This window comes from Triplophysa dalaica, chromosome 8, assembly GCF_015846415.1.
Source record: "Triplophysa dalaica isolate WHDGS20190420 chromosome 8, ASM1584641v1, whole genome shotgun sequence".
Lineage (NCBI taxonomy): Eukaryota > Metazoa > Chordata > Actinopteri > Cypriniformes > Nemacheilidae > Triplophysa > Triplophysa dalaica.
Genome location: NC_079549.1, coordinates 1,489,511 through 1,509,575, shown reverse-complemented (window position 1 = coordinate 1,509,575; position 20,065 = coordinate 1,489,511). Strand labels below are relative to the sequence as shown.

General features: G+C 40.5%; 2 protein-coding genes across 10 annotated transcripts in view; one reads left to right on the top strand and one right to left on the bottom strand.

Moving 5' to 3' along the window:
- The window catches only part of osbpl6 (oxysterol binding protein-like 6), a 34,116-nt gene extending 18,204 nt beyond the window's left edge, over positions 1-15,912 (top strand). Inside the window, exons 9-24 of one of the 6 annotated variants that reach the window (XM_056754313.1) lie at positions 470-562; positions 1,214-1,246; positions 3,432-3,591; positions 3,678-3,808; positions 3,948-4,055; positions 5,539-5,676; positions 6,648-6,735; positions 8,041-8,294; positions 8,929-9,066; positions 9,247-9,310; positions 9,404-9,482; positions 9,872-10,016; positions 11,027-11,171; positions 11,576-11,702; positions 11,790-11,912; positions 12,014-15,912. In XM_056754313.1, coding sequence (XP_056610291.1) covers positions 470-562; positions 1,214-1,246; positions 3,432-3,591; positions 3,678-3,808; positions 3,948-4,055; positions 5,539-5,676; positions 6,648-6,735; positions 8,041-8,294; positions 8,929-9,066; positions 9,247-9,310; positions 9,404-9,482; positions 9,872-10,016; positions 11,027-11,171; positions 11,576-11,702; positions 11,790-11,912; positions 12,014-12,122 — 1,935 coding nt within the window. In that variant the 3' untranslated portion in view covers positions 12,123-15,912. The remainder of the gene's footprint in view (positions 1-469; positions 563-1,213; positions 1,247-3,431; positions 3,592-3,677; positions 3,809-3,947; positions 4,056-5,538; positions 5,677-6,647; positions 6,736-8,040; positions 8,295-8,928; positions 9,067-9,246; positions 9,311-9,403; positions 9,483-9,871; positions 10,017-11,026; positions 11,172-11,575; positions 11,703-11,789; positions 11,913-12,013) is intronic. The other 5 variants (XM_056754315.1, XM_056754314.1, XM_056754316.1 and 2 more) reach the window with 5 other exon arrangements.
- prkra (protein kinase, interferon-inducible double stranded RNA dependent activator) lies at positions 14,431-19,127 on the bottom strand. 4 transcript variants are annotated; one of them, XM_056754321.1, is made up of 8 exons: positions 19,087-19,108; positions 18,605-18,937; positions 18,339-18,420; positions 18,106-18,175; positions 17,913-18,030; positions 17,734-17,828; positions 17,425-17,587; positions 14,431-16,211 (listed from the first exon to the last, which is right to left on the bottom strand). In XM_056754321.1, exons 2-8 carry the CDS (start codon positions 18,795-18,797, stop codon positions 16,054-16,056), a joined length of 879 nt encoding a protein of 292 aa, XP_056610299.1. In that variant the 5' UTR covers positions 18,798-18,937; positions 19,087-19,108; the 3' UTR covers positions 14,431-16,053. The 4 variants fall into 4 exon arrangements, with proteins under 4 accessions (XP_056610299.1, XP_056610300.1, XP_056610302.1 ...); XM_056754322.1 differs by having other exon boundaries at positions 18,605-18,780; positions 19,087-19,106; XM_056754324.1 differs by adding an exon at positions 17,300-17,344 and having other exon boundaries at positions 16,074-16,211; positions 18,605-19,127.
- Between the last annotated feature and the right edge of the window lie 938 nt (positions 19,128-20,065).

Sequence of the window (20,065 nt, the reverse complement as noted above, 5' to 3'; positions counted from 1 at the left end):
ACGGAAGTTCTAAACTGCTAACTCACCTCCGGGTTTTGCATACAAAAACACGTCATCTCTGAGCCTCCCCATAGCTGATCTTCTCGGCTCTATGTAACGCCTGATTGACGGATTCAGTTTTTTAATTCAATCTCCCATCAGACAGTGCAGCTCTGTTCTTGTCGCTCTATGATCTGATCATGGCAGTAAACGCCTGATATTGTCAGTCTTACACCATCAAAACCATATTAGAGAGTTGCCCAAATCAGAAGTCCTTTTTGATATTGTTTTGATGTTAACATGGATTCGATATGTATACGGTATCGACTCAGACATCCTCACTGACGTCATTCTCATCACTTTCTCTACATATAAAAGTAAATCTGACCCCCTCATCACCAGACATCTCATCTGCTCGTGTCACTGCCGGCCGTTACTGCTATTAACCCTCTCACCCGTGTGTGTGTTTGTGTGTGTGTGTGTAATGTAGAGTAACTGTGTTGATTTGAGAAAGAAAGAGAAGCGAGGCAGCAGAAGATGGAGGACTAAAAGTGTCAGCAAAGATGCAAAATTACAACTGCAGGTACATCACACTCATCTTCAGCACTCATTCACTGAACATCAGATCGATCACGACTGAACAGACTAAAGCACAGATTATTCAGCGTGTTTCCACCATTAGTGAGAATACACCTCTAGAATCAGACGTCACAGTCTGTGAGAGTTTAATGTGTGGATGTTTCCTTCACACACTCACTCATGTCCACTTTCCCCTCTGAACACACCTCATTATGTCAGTGCTTAACCTCTGAAGATAAAGAGAATCTGCTCAAACAATCACCACATCTGACCTTTCACTCGCTGGATCCATTATAAACCATTTCACAACCCTTTCACAACCTTTAACAGCATGTCAGCCACCGTTTAAAGGAGATGTTTCTTTTTGTTGTTGTTTTGTTGATTGTTTCTTCATGTTAATCTTTGTTGGTTTGTCTGAAGAGTTGTTCGGTCTACTCCGCTGTTGTTCTTAAAATGTGCTTCATAAATCAGAAGACAGTTATTTATAAGCCAAACTTTTCTCAGCTCTAGACATCATGCCACAGATGTTGTTTATAGAGTTTAACATGAATCTTGTATTGAACTCGCTTCATAAGGTCATTTGGGGTCAATTGTCACAGGTCTTGTGTGATGCTATTTGTGTGTTGATGGAGAATGTGTCTTGTGTTCACACCAGGTCCAGTCCCTTCTTCAGTCACACAGTGTGAAAGTAAGCAGAACCATCTATGTGATGTCATCATGCTATCACATCATGACATCATCACGCTGTAGTCTCTCAGACGCTTGCACACTGATTCACATTGGCTTTTCTATACACTTTTATAGAAGACAAAATTATAGTTTACCCTGATTCTCAGAGAGAGAAACAAGGTTATTTTAGTTTACTTAAATTAAAACTTGGAAAACTTCTTTGTTCATTGAAATCAAATCAAATATTGACCTAAAAATGAAGGGAAAAACTTAACTAAATGAAAAATTTAAAGTTGTCTAAAAAATAAATTGAAATAAGTTAAAAGCACTAAAATTGTAATAATAAACAAAAACTAAAATAGAAATGAAGTAATATTATATAGCAACAAAAAACATACAAATAAATTATAAAAAGACAAAACCATTTACCAAAATTTCTAAAACTTTAAAATAAAATTAACATAGAAACTAAAGATCTAAAAATAAATGAAATTTAAAATATTATTAAACAAAATAAACCCAAAACTATAATTACTCTGGTGAGAAATCTTATTACCGACCACCCTACGTTTAGTGCTCCCCAGCTAACACAGTTACGTTGTGGCGACGTGCCTGGACCGGACTATATTCGCTTACGCGACGTACCAAATAATGTTCCAGTTACGTAACTTTGTCATTCCCATATTCGTCGTGACAACATAACATTGGACATTGTTGGGATCTGATGATAACCTACTGAAGACATACATGGAACGTACCATATTCATCACAGCGACGTACAAAATAACGTTTCCTGGACGTGATGAGCACGTCCTAACGACCAAACAGTCACGTTGTTAAAATCGTAATTATCATTCCTCACATGGAGGATTAAATTAATTTGTGATTCAATCTGTGCGTTAAAGATTCAATTTTATGAATAATTGGAGTAATTCTCTATTCAAATATGTATAAAGCACAGCATTACGATTAATAAAACTCGACACAACACTGTACATCACAAGCAGATATTTTATTTAGATACTGAAGTAAATTATCTAAATAATCAAAGACTTCAATACAACATAGAGGATTTAAACAACAAATAAACATTATAAATAAGTCTTTCTAAATAAGTTTAGCAGCTTGTGCGTTTTTAGAAACAAAAAATCAAAAGTTTCTATACTCACACTGACAAACCTCCGTTCAAAAGGCGTTATTGAATCAAAAATCACTCAAATATGTGTTTACTCTCACCACTGTAAGGTATAAAGTAAAGAAAGAATATTAAAGGAGTAGTTCACTTTCAAAATACATTTTCATGATAATTTACTCACACCCATGTCATCCAAGATGTTTGTGTTTTTTTTCTTTAGTGGAAAAGAAATGAAGGTTTTTTAAGGAAACATTCCAGGATTTTTCTCCATATAATGGACTCCAATGGACTCCAAACGGTTGAAGGTCAAAATGACAGTTTCAGTGCAGCTTCAAAGGGCTTTAAACCATACCAGACCAATATCTTGAAAACCATCGGTCATTAAAAAAAAGTATATGCTTTATAAAGACAAATGCTCGCCTTGCTCTGTTCTGCTCGTTCATGACTTCACATAATACGTAATTACGTTGAAAAGGTCACGCGGTATGTAGGCGAAAGTACAGAGTCAGTGTTTACAAGTTGAACGTGCAAGTTTTCAACATAATTACGTATTACGTGAAGTCATGACTGCGCTTGGTAGGCGAGCATTTGTTTTTATAAAGCATATACATTTAATTTTTTTTAAATGACGGGTGATTAAATTATCATGAACATTTATTTTGAAAGTAAACTACTCCTTTAATAAACCACTCTGGCGATATATCATGCAATGAGCTAAAAAGAAATGAATGATTACATTTAAATGAGAAGCTTGCTATTACTGCAAAAGAATGTCTGCGATATCAACCGGCTGCATGTACATTATCCCTTACATGTATAACCATCAATTTAAACAGTTACAGAAGTAAAACCATTGTTCATTTTTGACTCTAGATTTCATCACAGCCTGTTTTCAGCTCATGATGTGTGACGTGTGGCAGAGGGTTCACAGAGTCATCGTGCTGTGATGTTTGTCTCTGAACTAAACTTCTCTTCACAAAGGGTGTTTCACTTCATCGATGGACAGAATCACTGCGCTCTGGGAGGGAATCTCCCGTGTGTGTTCTCACTGTAGTTTGTGTATTTTCAGGTTCCGTTGAGCGCCAGTATGTCTCAAGTGCGTCTCCACTCCTCGAACCCAAACCTGTGTGCGGAGCTGGGGGATTTTCAGACCCCCGTCACACGTCTGATCGACGGCGCCGGTGACTACATCAAACTGCAGGAGGATTTCTGCATCGTCGCTCAGAAAGGTAAAGAAAAGCATTGTGCCGTTCTTCAGAGAAATAAACGGACGGGTTGTAATCCAGCGTGAATTTGGGGGGTTTCCGTGTTTCAGTGCACTCTCTGCTGAAGTCGGCCTTCAACACTGTGGCCATAGAGAAAGAGAAGATAAAGCAGGTGTTGCTGGAACAAGAGCAGACCGGCCAACCATCACACGTGATGACCCTTCGCCGCTCGCTGTCACAGGTCAGCCCCGCCCACCGCTGCCGTGCCGCTTCTGTAGATCTGTGTTTATTTCACACGCTAGCATCAGGATTCCAGGTGTTTGGGCTTTAGATCCAGTTCATTCGTCAGCTCGTGTGTTTCGGATGCTTCTGTTGTTCAGGCCTTGTCGCAGAACGTTGAGCTGAAGAGCCGTCTGAACCGGATTCACTCCGAGTCGGTTCTGTCCGAGCAGGTCGTGAGCGTGAACATCATCAGCAGTCCAGATGAGGTTTGATCTTCTCTCTCATCACTTATCATTTGATCACATGTTCCTCGGTGAGGTCACAGTTGTTAAGAAAGCGGTCATGGAACGTCGTAAAGCAGAGAGAGAGAGGAGGGGTGAAGGTGACCTCTGACCTCACTCCGTTTGACGTCTTCTGTACACACAAACAGTGGAGATGCTCACACTAACCGCCACGGGAATCCTTTACTTTCAACACGCATTCTGTGTCTCCTCTCGTCAGGTTTAACCGTGTCTTTCTGACCACACGTGTTTTCTGTTTGACTGGATTTCAGCTCAGTGATGATGAATGAGTTTGTGATCATTGTTCTCAATGACTACGTTTACATTCACACCAATAGCGCGATTATTACATGACAACATCTCTCTGCTTCCGTTAACGTGAATGTTTTATGAGTCTGATTATTTGCCTTAATACACAGCACAAACGATGATCTCAGAGACAGTTACTGGCTTCGCCTCAAATGCAAAACACCGTTCTTATGGTTATTCGATGCCGTGATGAACATAGAAACATAATGGGAAATGCCTTTGCAACGTTGGTGTACGCTGTCATTGCGTTGTTTCTGTGTTAAGACACGGAGCGGAAACTGCAGACAGTTGTGTTGACAGTAGAACTTTAGACTGTCGTGTCAAGCATCATTTGTGCTGAAAGGGACAGTTCATGCAAAAATGAACAATTTCTCACCTTCAAGTTGTTCCAAATCTGTATGAATGTCTTTGTTCTGATGAACACAGAGAAAGATATTTAGAAGAATGCGTATAACCAGACAGATTTTGACCCCCATTGACTCCCATAGTAGAAAGAAAACAATGGTGGTCAAAAGTGCCCCAGAACTGTTTGCTTTCCTACATTCTTCAAAATATCTTCTTTTGTGTTTAATAGAACAAAAAATATATAAAGTAATTTCTCCAACTATGGGAGTCAATTGGGGGCAAGTTCTGTCTGGTTATACGCATTCTTCGAAATATCTTTCTCCGTGTTCATCAGAACAAAGACATTTATACACATTTGGAACAACTCGATTAATGTTTGGGTGAAGTATCCCTTAGAGGTGCGTGACAGAAGCACATGCGCACCTTGACCAGAGCAGTATAAATGGGATAAGGTTTTTACATGCCTTCTTATTGCGCTTAAAATCCTGTGCGCCACATATGTTACTTCGATTATGCTTACTGCGATTACGAGCTAAATCGCACTATTTACATCGAATGATAGTGTTTACATTATTGTCATTACTGCCAAAATCCTTTTATAATCGCATATGAGGGTGCATGTAAACGTAGACAATGTTTTCTTCATTCCTTTAGCATTAATGAGAATTCTCTTCATCTGTGGTATCTAATGATGCTTTGAATCTTGTTTATTATATCTTCTACATCATCTACACAAAACTAAACATTTGTGTTTATTTTGGAGAAGTTTGGGCTAACATCATGTCTTTAAATGTGTGTGTGTATGTGTGTTCAGGCAGGTGAGCCGCTCCACGTGGGCGTCCCTCTGTCCCAGCAGGTGTCCAATGAGAGCAGACTGTCAATGTCCGAGTCTGTGTCTGAGTTCTTCGACGCTCAGGAGGTTCTTCTGTCAGCCAGTTCCTCAGAGAACGAGGTGGGAAAAGTAAATATGTGTAAACTCTTCAAAATAAAGGTGCTTAAAAGGTTCTTAACAGTGATGCCACAGAATTTTTGGTTCCACAGAGAACCGTTCAGTCAAAGGTTCTTTAACTCATTCGCCGCCATCCTCTTTAAAAAAACGTTGCCAGCCTAAGCCAGCGTTTTTTAACATTTTAATGGCTCACGGTAAATTTTCTGTAAAGAATATATGGACAGACAATATGTCAAATGAAAGAACAGAGTCTCAGCTTTTAAAAAAAAGAAACCGTATTCTTTTATCTTCATTTGTTCCTTTTTTATCACTCCGTAGATGTGGGTAGGTTTCTAAAAGAATACTTCACTTTGATTAAACAGCTGAGATAATTAACGTTTTTTGTCAAAGATTCCGCCCAGATTACACTCAGAACAATCATTAAAAACCGCTAAAACATATACGTTCTAGGTTCTGGGATTCTGTACTTTTTCCCAGTGGTGTGTAATAGCCCCACCTGCTGTAAAACAGTACTAACACTGATTGCCATAAAAACTCGTCTTTGGCGGGGAAGCCAAAGTTTGTTTTTTAAATGACGAGATAACTTGTCAATGGCGGTGAAAGAGTTAAAGAACCATCTCTTTCTTACCTTTTCATAATCCAATGTTCTTTATGGAACCATTTAGACAAAAAAGGTTTGTCTGTGGCATTGTGAAGCACCTTTAGTTTTGAGAGCGTATGTTTGGTGTGCATGGCACGGTAACCGTCGGATTCAACGCATCTGTGATTTCAAAAGAAATCAATTCTCAGGTTATGTTTGGCTTTTCACACAAACGTTTAGCAGTTGTACTGAATGCATGTGTCTGATTGTGTGTTTGTTTGCTTGCACACATAGAAGGTCATCACACACACATTTTCCAGTTAGTCAGCACTGCGCAAAATGAAAGACATTGAGTAACATCACCTCCCTCGTTCTCTCTCTCTCTCCCTCGCAGGCCTCTGATGATGAGTCTTACGTCAGCGATGTGAGCGATAACATTTCAGAGGACAACGCCAGCGTCACAGATAGTGTTTCCAGACAGAGTAAGATCTGCCTTCTGTGTTTATCAGAGCAGGACGCTGTCCTAACTGGAGACGTGACCTTTATCTCACACAAAATCACAGACATTGAAGGACAAACACACATATAGAGACACTGTGACTGACACACATTTCTTGATGGTTTGTTTGAGATTCAGCCAAACTCATCCGCCATATCAAATCATTTGTCTCAGTGGCAGCTGTTATTTGACATTGAATGAGAGAGAGAATCAAATGATCTGTTTCTGTTGTGTTGATGATTCAGCACAGATCGTGATGAATCATCTTTCATCCAATATGTTGTTCTTTATAGGTTACAACACTGCACAACACACTTTCTGTTATTACTGACAATCATAAAATGCCACTCGCTCAAAACTGAATGAATGGATGAATGAATCAGGGCTGAAAATGAGGCGGAGGTGGTGCCATCCTTATATTGGACCGACACGCAAGTCTTTCTAATTGATCAAAGCTCATTCACATCCTCTCATTCACATCCTGCGTTCTGTGTAGTTTCAATGAGCTCTAATATTCACTAATGACTGAAAAGTTTCAACAGTTCAAACGAATCGGCTCAAATGAGTCATTTGTGTCTTGCTTGATAGTTTGGCATCAAGACGCTTTACTAACAATGCAAATGTCAGTCACTTCACAGAACTCAATAAACTAAAAAATCCAGTGTTTGTCAATTAAATCATTTCAGCTAATGTGAAACAATTGTTCTTGTCTTTTTTTCTCACCTTTAGAGGTGTTGTGTGCTTTTTCTTTTGGTGAATCTGTATGGATGTGGATTATTGTTATGGATTAAACATTTGGCGGCGTTATCCCAGACAGAGATTAGAATAGTTCAAGACTAAATTTATGTAAGAAGAACCGTCCAAACTGAAAACAACTTGAACTGACATACTGTCACTCAAAATACACACAAGTCATGTTTTTAGTAAAGAAAGGCATGTTTGTTAAACATCATTAAATTAAGGCCTAGTCCTGGTTTCTTTCAATTTGTGTTCACTTTTCACATTTGGAGCAAATATTGTTCATTGCCTTCGAGAGATATTGAAGAAAGATAGCTTTTTATTTGATATATAAACCATTTATTTATTTATATTACGTTTATTAAGGTATTAAAGCAACTGAATTGACATCCCTAATTTTGAGAGCCAGTTTGACCAGAATATTTCATTTGCAGATTAAAGAAATAAAACTTTATTTATCTACTGTATATAAACATATTTACACTTTGATTTCACCAACATAACATTCCCCATATTTCCAGCATCAGCGAGCGTTTGTTTTCTCCCGCAGTGCCGAACGGAGATCTGACCAGCGGTGCGCTCCGTAACGGGAGGCGTTCGTGTCTCCCGGCCCCCGCCCCTGACACGGCCAACATTAACCTGTGGAACATCCTGAAGAACAACATCGGGAAAGACCTGTCGAAGGTGTCCATGCCGGTAGAGCTGAACGAGCCGCTCAACACGCTACAGCACATGTGTGAAGAGCTGGAGTACACGGAACTGCTGGATAAAGCCGCTCACACGGACGACCCATACGAGCGCATGGTACGACACCTGACAGCCAATGAGAGCACGGCAACTGTCGTGATCACACCAATCACAGTTTAGACACTTCAGACATGCTTAAAAATGTAGAAACGTCACTGCGTGTTCACGGATCGGCTTTGACTGTTCTAAAACGTACGTATAGGGACCCAAACAAACAGCTGCTGAGGCAGTGTGACGGCTCTGTGCTAGACCAGCTGAACACCACGTAAAACCAGTCAGAAGCCGGTTTCAGCTGATCTTTCGGCAGTCTGAGGACATACATGAATGTTCACACACATTCGCCTACATCCAGTGAAATAATAGTATAAAGTCACACAGTGCCTGAAGCAGGAGCACACGCCCCTCGTGAATTAGCGGATGGGAATTCAGTCTCTGGCCTCATTACCGGCTGTGATGTAGCCCAGTTTAAGCCCACTGACACACACGCATGTACTCAACAACTTTAACGTGTCAGGTAAATGTTGCCAATTGGCATGTTTTCAGCGTGCTTGTTTCATCCTTCCTGACAGCCAATCAGATGTTAGCATTTGGACTATGTTGTTGTTAATCTGTTATTTCTCTGTAGTGTAGCGGTTGTGTTAGAATCCCTCTCGCATCAGCGCTGTGGTGTGTTCTCATTGTGTTTGTGCAGGTTATCGTGGCAGCGTTTGCGGTGTCAGGATACTCGTCCACCTATTACAGAGCAGGAAGTAAACCCTTCAACCCGCTGCTGGGAGAAACATACGAGTGTGTGCGTGAAGACAAGGGCTTCTGCTTCTTCTCTGAACAGGTGCAAACACACACACACACTTTACCTGTGACACCTGCTTCAGGTGAGGTGTTTGTGTTCAGTGTGGAGAGATAACACTACACTGGCTTTTCCTTGTGAGATGTTATGTTCCATGTTATGAATCGGGAAGGTCGTGAACCTGAGCAGGTGATTCTACAGGTTTTGTCCATCTGTTCACAGGTGAGCCATCATCCGCCCGTCTCCGCCTGTCACTGTGAATCACAGAACTTCACCTTCTGGCAGGGTAAGACACACACACACATCAGATTCATCTGTGTACACTCTTACACTCCACAAATGTCACACTCCATTGTCTCGTTGTGTGTGTGTGTTTCAGATGTCAGATGGAAGAATAAGTTTTGGGGCAAGTCTATGGAGATCCTGCCCATTGGAACCATCAATGTCATGCTGCCCAGGTACAGTCTCTCTCTCTCTCTCTCTCTCACTCTCTCTATCTCTCTCTCTCTCTCTCTCAATCTATCTCTCTCTCTCCAGTTTTTAATCCTACAACAGTCCATACAGATGCATTTATCCAAAGTGACTTTATGTTGTGTTAGTAACTGGTTCTACACTACAAGTATTGATTTTCTGAGGCTGTTTATTCCACATGCTGGTAGCATTACCAAGGTCATCTTCTGTAAGTCACTTTGGATGAAAACAACTTTTTCATAGAATGATGTTGTGTTTGTAGAGAGCATCTGTTCACAGTGGTACTGAAATAGTTTCTTCTCAGCCAGTCATCAAGTGCAGGCAACACACAGCTGATGAGATTTATGTCTGTGTGTGTGTTTGTGTGTGCTTGTAGTTACGGTGATCACTATGAATGGAACAAGGTGACGACATGTGTTCACAACATCCTCAGCGGGAGACGCTGGATTGAACATTACGGAGAGATTACCATCAGAAACACACGCAGTCCAGCCTGCATCTGCAAACTCACCTTTGTTAAGGTACACACACAAACACACAAGGGGTACACACATATTTACATCACAAATAAAACTGGATCTGATGCTGAAAAGAGAGAACAGTGTTATGAAGTGTGCAGTACCGCTGAAATCCCTACAGAGGGCAGACGTGAGACAACAGATAACACATATGTTTACTTATCTAATCTTAATGAGGACATTCGAGACATCTGTTGCTTTTATACACACTTATAAATACTATGACCCATCAACCCTCTCTAGAGAGAGTCCCCAGAGGGAGGAAAACCACTTAAACATCATGGCAGTAAAGATTTTCATTAAAATTAATTCGGTAACACAAAAGAATAAAATGATAAACATTATTGTGTTGTCTACTTTGGACAAAGCATAATTCTAACAGGAATCAGTTTTGTATTTTATTGTGTTTTCTGCTGAAAGCCTCATTACCGTAACACGTACTCATTTGTCGAATGCATTGTCATTTAATGAAAGTAAAATTAAAACATTCTGAAAAATACAGTTGGATGTTCTGCTAGATAAACATTGACAGTATATTTATCTATAATAAAACTGAAGAATTAATGACTGATATTATTATCTCCGCAACATTTTTGATGTACTGTTTACACACACACAAACAAAGACATTTACATTAAGTTTGATTTTATGTGAAAAAAACAATCTGCCAGTACCTTTCAAATGGCTTACAGATAACTTTATATTTCTCTATATTCTCATTACTGATACAGGTAGTTTTCTGCAATTTAAATATCTTAACATGTATTTTGTGAATGTCTTATTACGTTTGATTAATAAAAACTAAGGCATCAGGGCTTCGCTTTCTTAAGCAAAAAATGCTATAAGTAAAAGTTTTAAAATGAATGCTTTGAAACATGCCGTACCTAGTTTTTAAGAATAAAAGGAAATCCGTTGACTCAGGTTTATACTGTATACCTTTAAACCCAGAATTTATGAGAATCATCCTCAAATATGTTATGTGAGTTTCAAACCTGACATGTGTGTTTGTTCAGGGAAATTACTGGAGCTCTAATGTGAATGAGGTGCAGGGATCTGTGATGGACCAGGACGGCAAAATCATTCACAGACTGTTTGGCAAATGGCACGAAGGTCTTTACTGTGGGGTTCCACCTTCGGCTAAGTGCGTCTGGAGACCAGGTACAAACACACACACATGTTGGGTTTATGGGGACATTCCATAGAAGGTTTTATACTTCACAAACTGTATTTCATATTCCCTACCCCCTAAACAATCACACAAAACTTTCTGCTCTTTTAGATTTTCAAAAAAAGTGAATTCTGTATGATTTATAAGCTTGTTTCCTAATGGAAACCAAAAATGGTTTGTATGTTGCAGTCTTTGTGGGGACATTTTGTCCCCATACTGTGGGGTTTACCAGTTACAAACACGCACACACACACGAGACATGGCAGACACAGGTAGAAAGTGACTTTTCTGATGTGAAGCATTTTAAGGTTTTACAACATAAACTTTTTTTTGTGAATTAAGAAGGTCAGTCTGAGGCTCACTATGTTTTAACTGAATGTGTGTTTGTGTGCAGGTTCGATGCCCACAGATTATGAGCTGTATTACGGCTTCACCAGGTTTGCCATAGAACTCAATGAGCTTTTCCCAGAGCTGAAGGAACTTCTGCCACCGACAGACGCCCGATTCAGACCAGACCAGAGGTACACACACACATCTGACGTCTCACTTGGATTCTTTTCAGAAGAAACAGGTTCAGGGTTGAGTCTCGTCTGTTAAATGTGTGACAGGCATCTGGAGGAAGGTAACGTTCAGATGGCGTCAGCTGAGAAACACAGAATCGAAGAGCAGCAGAGAAACAGGAGGAAATGGATGGAGGAGAACGACATAAGACAGCACCCACGGTTCTTCAAGTCAGTGCACCGCCTCCCATTCGTCATCTCACACGCCTGCCATGATCATATCGCTCTCTGCTCATTTCTTTCTCTCATTTTCAATGCGGTTTGTGTAACAGGAAGGTTGTGGACAGTAACCAGAGGGAGAGATGGGTGTCCAACAACACATACTGGGACCTGCGCAAGGACTCTGGATTCATGAAACTAGAGAACCCTCAGCTGTGGTAGAGTCCAGTCGCTACAGACGCTTACTGCGCAGACGTCAGCAGAAGAGGACCGGCCCGGAGACTTTCCTCTAGATTCTATCCGCAGAACACAACATATCAACCAGAAACGACTCTCCACATCGTCACGTCCGTCATCTCCATAGTAACGCACACAGATGCTGCTGTCGTCAGGGCAACGGTTAGAGCTGTCCACACGAAGCCGGTCGTCCTCCCTCATATGTCCTTGCCTTAAGAATTCGCTTCTCAACGACAGTTTTCATGAAACAACACGATAATGGGTCATGACGTCTAGAGAACATTCTGCATGTGTAGATGGCAGCTTTCATTGAAAATATCACAAACCAAAACTGCGTTTGGGGATATTTCGGTCAAACGAATAGCTCGGACAGTTAATGGAGCGCAGTGATTGGCTGATGAGCGTCTCTCTTGAGAAGAGTGAATGTACTGTGTTGCGGATGCTTTCATGCGTGTGAACACCTCACATTTCAAACCTTTCCAAAGAATCAAAGTGAATGAGTTGTTATAGTAACCTGCTGCTGATGCTGAGAGACACACAACAATGTGCAGCAGAGACACAAAAGAGACCTCCCTCCCTCCCACCCTCCGTCTGCAGCTGCTATTTTGTTTTTCATGTATTAAACTCAACTGCAGAAATACTACATGTACAGTTACGGTTGGCCCCATCAGCCAGCCGCCGTCCAATAAACTGCTGCTAGACAGGACGTCCCGCCCCATTCAGGCACTGCACTCCACGTGATGCCCCAATGACCAGCAGAAGTCAAGGGTCACTTTTAACATTGAAACCATAAAACTTCATTGTACAGACAGTGTAAGGTGTGAAAACTCTGCAGACGGCAGCAGTGGAGCCTCCGCTGGCGGTTCAGCGTAATTACATTCATCACAATCTTGGCTAGCAAAGGCTTTACTGCATCACACTGTATACGCTCTACTGCACTGTCGTTAAAAACAAATGTGTTAAATTACTGTCACGTGATGATGTAATTCAGCGAGTGTCGTGCAGGTACCACGTCATCAATGCGCTTGATTTGCATTTGAAACAATTTGTATACAAATATTTTCAGTTTGCGTTGTGGGAAACGGTATTCTATGCAGGATACTATATTGTGAATATGTGCAGAACACTTTCATACTAGGCACAGTATGCTTTCTGTCTGTTTATCATTTATCCGACAGTCATGACTACTAAAAACACAAAATTTCATGTCCAAAAATGGAAAGTTTGCTCATGTGACACAACACTGTAGCAAACAGACCACTGGTGCATACTGTTATCCATCCATAGTAGGCAGTGTACAGTTTGTAGGGCACAGTATGAAGCAGTAATAGTTGTGTATTTATATTCTGAAGTTCTTGTTCTGGATGGGACGTCAGATTTGCTCGTACTGTCAATCAACCTCGTTCATGAAAATCACCATTCTTAGATAAACGCGTGAATGGAAGGTTGTTTTACACCAACATCACGGCGGATAAAGAACTGCGCAGATTCTAATAGTTTTTTGTCTATAAGCTGAAGTCAATGAGATTTTATTCGCTCTCTTGTAGTTTTAGTGTAATGCTGGTAGATGAGTGAAAAAGCCAAACACAGTGTAGAGACGGTGACGGAGCAGATGGTGTCTCCTGTATCTCACTGTTTGAGTCCTTCACTGTGCCTTAACATATGTATAAAACCATATCCACACAAACCGAGCAGCGTCCATCACTGAAATCTCAACACGCTTGAGCCCGTTTCTAAAAACTCATCATATACTGGACCGATGTGAAGGACGGAGAGACTCGTGCAGAATTCATTTCTTTTACTTTCACAGAAAAACCAGGGTCTCCAGAAGTACACAAAAGTTTGGAAAAGATTCTTGATTTTTCAGAAGATTATTTATATCATTGGTTTTCTCTGTTGCATGAAGACAGCGAGTGACGATCTCTGATGCCTTATACAGATGTTGATGTTCTGTACAGCAGGAACGTGTGACTTTGGTTGAGATGTTTTTCGTGTGTTCACGGGTGCTTGCTCTCATAGATGACTGCTCTTGTTAAGACACCCATGATGAAACCTCTCTAGACCTGCTGTTTCACATTTACATCCATATAAAGAGATACATATTTATGTTCAAAGCCACTATTGTGTGTCTGCTGTTCATTAATAATCACAAAACAGTTGTGACGTTTCTTAAACGAAATGTCTTCAACTATGATGAAGACATAGGATCTTGAAAAGGCTCTTTTGGTCTCCTGGTATTTATATCAATCATTATTATGTAATGTTAAATCAAGGTAAGACACAAACACTGATATCATTGTACTACTAAAATAATGTACAAAGTTTATTTGACTAGCATCTGTGCTACTAAATGGAGGAAATGAAAATCCACAGGACTGAAACACTTTGTAACTTTAGTTTCATACAGTTTCTTTTCACGGTAAGTGATTTTCCACATTTACTAGAACTGAACTTAAGCAAAAAAAAAACTCAAAATAAATACTAAAACCAAGTCTGCAATCAAGAAACATTAGGTAAAGAACTGAGCAAATATAGATTAGGTAAAGCGTTTATAGCAAGTGACATTCAATTTTCCTTATATAGCGTTTTTCACTATGTGCATTGTTCCAAAGCAGCTTTACAGGAAAAAAAGAAAAGGTATAAACACAGCGTATGGTGTTAATAGAACAAGTGAGATCATTCTGATCAATAATATCTAAAATCAGCAGTCTCCCAGTGAGCAAGCCAACACGGCCCCGTGGGGAGGAACCCAAACTCCAATGAGAAATAAATTAACAGAAACCAGACTCAGCCGGGAGGACCAGATCTCCTCTGCCGTGTCACAGCTGCACTCAGTCACTTTGATTAAAAGTTACAGAGCAAACTTTTATGGAGCTTTAGGGAGAGCTTATTAGTTGTGATTTAGGAAATTTAATTTGTTGGAGACTAATTTTGTGATCAATATCACACAAAAGAGGAATGCTATAAGCAGAGAAAATACTACTGGCATAATGTAACAATGTAAACTCAAACTCCGGTCATGTGATGTAAGTTTATCATTAAATATCAAGTATTGTAAATTTAGCATTAGTGAGGAGTATTACATAAAATAAATACTAAAGACTGTATAGATTGCTGTCTGACAGCACGATAATGGGAACAAGCGTAATGGTAAACTTGTTTAATTATTTCATTTAAAAACAAAGTGCCACTACAAACAAATAAAAACAATAATTCATGATGTTTGCGCGGTCTGAATCAGTAAGCTAACAACAACAGGTGACAAATGCATGAATGTAACGGGAGCTCTGAAGCCTCTCGCTCGACTCAGAATCTGATCCTTCATGACTGACCCTGGAGCTCGTGCACAAAGATGTGACGCTCACACCGAGAGCATAATATAACCTTCACAGAAAAACAATGAGAAACATTTCACAAACAATATCCACTATAAAAAATAAATACAGTGATGCATTTACAAACACACTTTATGAAGTGACATGGTGGAAGGATCTTCGTTCCCTCACAGCTGATTTGTCCAGTGTCGGTTGGCCAAACTAGTTTGCTAAAACAAAAGCTAAAAGTCTTGTGGTATAAGCTGACCTAAACACAGCTATGTTTATTAAAAGTGTAGCAGTAGATGCTTCGTGTCAGTGTCACACAGCTCATGTAAGCTTCAGGTCAGTAACAGATTACAGATTCACAACGAGCACAAGACTTTCTCATTTCAGCTTTCTGTCGACCTGCACGTCTGTTTGCATTACGCTTTTAATAAAGTGACAAGAAGTTGATCCTTTGAATGACTCTGTGTGGTGGTTACTGAATAAAAATACTGTTTTGTACACAGTAAAGACCTGCGACAGATCGTCTGTGTGAAACCGGACTCTGTCTACTCTCAGAGCAGACATCATCCTTCACGCTGATCCCAGATCTGTCCTCAGTGTTTACACACGATCATCTTGATGTACTGCAGGGCGCTATGTGCCGCAGAGTTTTGGGCATTACCGCTGGTCATTCCTGATCCGTGGCACACCGTCACCGGCCTGGTGGACATCTCCACTAAACACTGGTACTGACCGTTCACTGTCAGCTCATCTGTAACACACAAACACCACTGAATCACATCACTTATGAAACGACACAATTAATGTCTAGACTTACTGATCAATTACACATGTGGTGTTTTAGTACCTATATTTATCAAGAACATAAATAACAACGGCCATATTTATCGCAAGTAATGTAAAAACAAGAGCAGCATTCTTTAATATTTCTCCTTGTAAAGACTCATGTGATACAGCACCGAGATGACACGCCAAGACGTATTTCTGGAGTGTCAGATGTCTTAACACCTCGTCTGTGTTTAGTTCAAAGGGAACTATTAGACAATATGAATGTGCCGGGTTACAAAATGCAGATTAAACATCCTTCAATATATTCTTCAACCTACATGTTGCTTTACTAGAGACTTGTGTCCCTTACTGAGGCACTTCAGAGGTTCACATTGTGAAAGCAAATACGATCTGTCCCAAGAGAGATGAGGCCGGTGTCAGAGGTTGTGCTAGACTTTTTCCATTGTCTCTCATTTTTATGGACAGGCTCGTAAAAAATACGTCTTTTTTACCTGTCACTTTGGTGCAATAAGCATGTTTGTGTCGTCATCGCATCGTACACGCATTCTCTGAACTGAATTTTAATACCCAATAAAGTGTTTTCAGACATAAAATACTAATAACAGACAAATGTTCATGTCCAGTCAGTAACAATGACAGGCACCTTTACACGCCGTTTTGCAATCATTCATTTCTTCACTTACAAGGAACTTTAAGCTGCTGTTAGGTCACGAACGGAGAAGACACAGAGAGACTTTTTTCCACTCACTGAAAGTCGAGGTTTATCCAAAATGACGCTTGTCCCATCGCTCTCTGAAGGAAAAAAGTCTGTAAACACAGCTGGTTTGTGCGCGCCTGTGTGTGTGTGTGTGTGAGAGAGCCTGCGACGAGAGGCAGATGAATGACAGATGTAAGCTTTGCAGAATTAGATCCAGAAACAACGCAAAAATAACGCTAGAGGTCGCGGTGTTGTTATAAAAAGATTTTCAGTTCCTTTTGAAACTATGGCGAAACTAATTAGACGTTGGTGGGCCGTCATGTTCATCTGGATTATACACACACCTGACTCACCACGAGTCTCCGCTGTGAGGCTTTTCCGTCACTGGTATTAAAATTCTGTCAATAACAGAGAATTTTCGGTTAACGCGACCTCTTGTATGACCTGTGGTGGTTTGAACTGAGAAACATGAACTAACCGATGTCCATGTATGTGACCTGAAAGCCCAGCTCCAGCGACAGGTCCAGTAGCATCTGAATGTAGTCCGTGTTTGGGATGCTGAGAGGAGATCTCTTCAGGAGTGAAATCTTCTCGCCCGTCGAGTGTCGCACGTCCTCTACATTCACACGCGGTGGAGGACTCTGAGGAGCACAGACAACACACGGACATATGAAAACATCAGGCAGAAATACTACATGTTATATAAATGTTATGCCACAGTAATAGTTGCTTGTATATACAGTATTTGACCTGCTCTCAGGCTTGTGCTGAAGCGTGTATGTCTCACCCATGTGATCTCTAGAGACCCAGACAAACTCTGGAGTTTCTCCAGCATGCGCTCGGCCGCCACTCGTCTGGCCGTCTTTTTGGAGCTGCCGGTCCCTGATGAATAGAAACACATTAAGTGACTAGAACCCTCTCTCTCACACACACACACACAACAGTGTATCGTCACAGTCATCGCACCCGTCTCCTCCAGTCCTTCTAAACGACAGACAACTGAGAACTCTTTCATGTGATCAGGTCCTGTCTCCATACACGTCACATACTCCGGCAGACACCAGCCTCTCAGCATCGCCAGCTCCTGACGGACACAGCACTATTACATCACTGACACACACAACGTCTGTTCTCCAACATCACAACTATTGTCACGCACCTGCAGGATTCCCACAGGGTTTGCCGCGTCCCATTTTTCAGGAGAAATCCCATTTTTATCTCGGTCGTCACTATGAAGATACAGGAAACAAGTGTAAGCTCGATGTTATGTTACACATGCAGAATATTGTGCATATCTGAATGAATAGTATGTATACACATATATTGTGTGCTTTGTATTAGTTGTATTGTATCTATAGTGAATATTGTATATATCTGTAGTGTACTGTATACTTAGGCTGGAAGTCCAGTTTCAATACTTGTAAGGCAGCTTGGGCCGCTTCATGTTTCGCAGCCTTTTTAGTTGATCCTTGACCTTTACAGACCAAACCATAATACATCGTTTTAATAATGATGGTGTATTATATACTATTTTAATACTTCATTCTAAATGGTGAACTACAGTCCTTATTCCAAGTTATTAATATTGTTTTGTTGTTGTTTGTTTTATTTCATTAGTAAATACAACATAGTATAGCTGTAGTAAAGCGTGGTCAGACCTTTGCAGCTAATCTCTCCGATGGTGACACTGAAGCTGAAGCAGGGCTGATGCGCGTCCCCGTCAGACCCCATCAGCGCGTACTCCGGCGCGCTCCCTGTCCTGACGCCGTACTCGTGAAGGATCTGGACGGGAGTTTTATCTGCACACCCAAAGCAACGAGGAGCCGAACCGCCACTGAAACACAACGACATGCTGCGATTACCGCGACGGTTCACGAGCGCTGTTCGACTTCACACGGCACTGCGCAGACCGATAACAGTATGCGACGCGTCGAACCCCGACAGGTCTGCGCAGCCCAGCGATAAACTCCCGCCTGTCTGTGTCTGCTAAACTGTAAACAAAACGTCAAAATTTGCTTTAATCTTACAACAAACATTATAACAAATAACCTAGAGGCAAATACGACGCAAACTGTTGTTGTACACAGAGGTGCAGGATGAAAGAAGAACAGCTGCACGTTATATTTACGCGCTGACTTACGGTGAAACTGCCATCATCGTTCTTCTCCGTATGCGCATGCGTGAACAGCGTCTTGTTAAACATCCAACGTGATGGCCATTGGCCAATGGTATTGCGTTATACTGACTATAAGCTCCGCCTTCTTACCGGCCCGTGTGAACGTTACGAATGAAGTCGCGCTGTCCACTTGCGCAGTGATGACGTATTTGTGTAGGTTAACCCGGAAGTGCTTCCGCAGCGCTGGATCGCTCGACCGAAAGAATTTTTCTAAGTCGGAAAGATCGCAAAAAAATATCTCTGTGATTTATAAAAAGTTTGATGTTTACACGTTTGTTTATCAAGATAATCTTTACAAATTATCACCACATTTGTTACTTTTGAAGTCGATATACAGGCAGCAGAAGTAAAAAGCTAACAAGCTAGTAGTCGATTTTATCTATTTTATGGAGGCAAATTAGATTAGATTAGATTCAACTTTATTGTCATTACACATATACAAGTATATGGGACTGAAATGGATGAAGAGGAACAAGGAAATGGACCTTTATAGTCTCGTGGAACACCTGGGAGGTTCCTGGGAGAACTTTACATTTTTGTTCTTTCATTTCGGGAAGATGTGGAGTACTTTTATGTGTAAAAAACGTGATAACATGGGACTGAAATCGTCTTAATTAAGTGTTTATTATTTCTGTTACGATTAAGTATATATCATACATCTATTAAAAATAAAAGTATATATGTTCCCTTTGAGTGTGTTTTGTTGAAATGTTTGTACTCATAAGAAATGAATGAAATTATGTATATTTGACATTCAAAGTCTACACTTTTCCCCTAAATGTTTGTTACAAACTGAACAGATATTGATTATTAGCATCAAGTAATATTTTGAGAAAAATAAAGTAAACTTGTCATTGAAAGTCTATACTTTTTGCTTTAGAGTGTTTGTTTCAAAATGAACAGATATTGATTATTATGAACACTAAGTGAATATTATATCTGC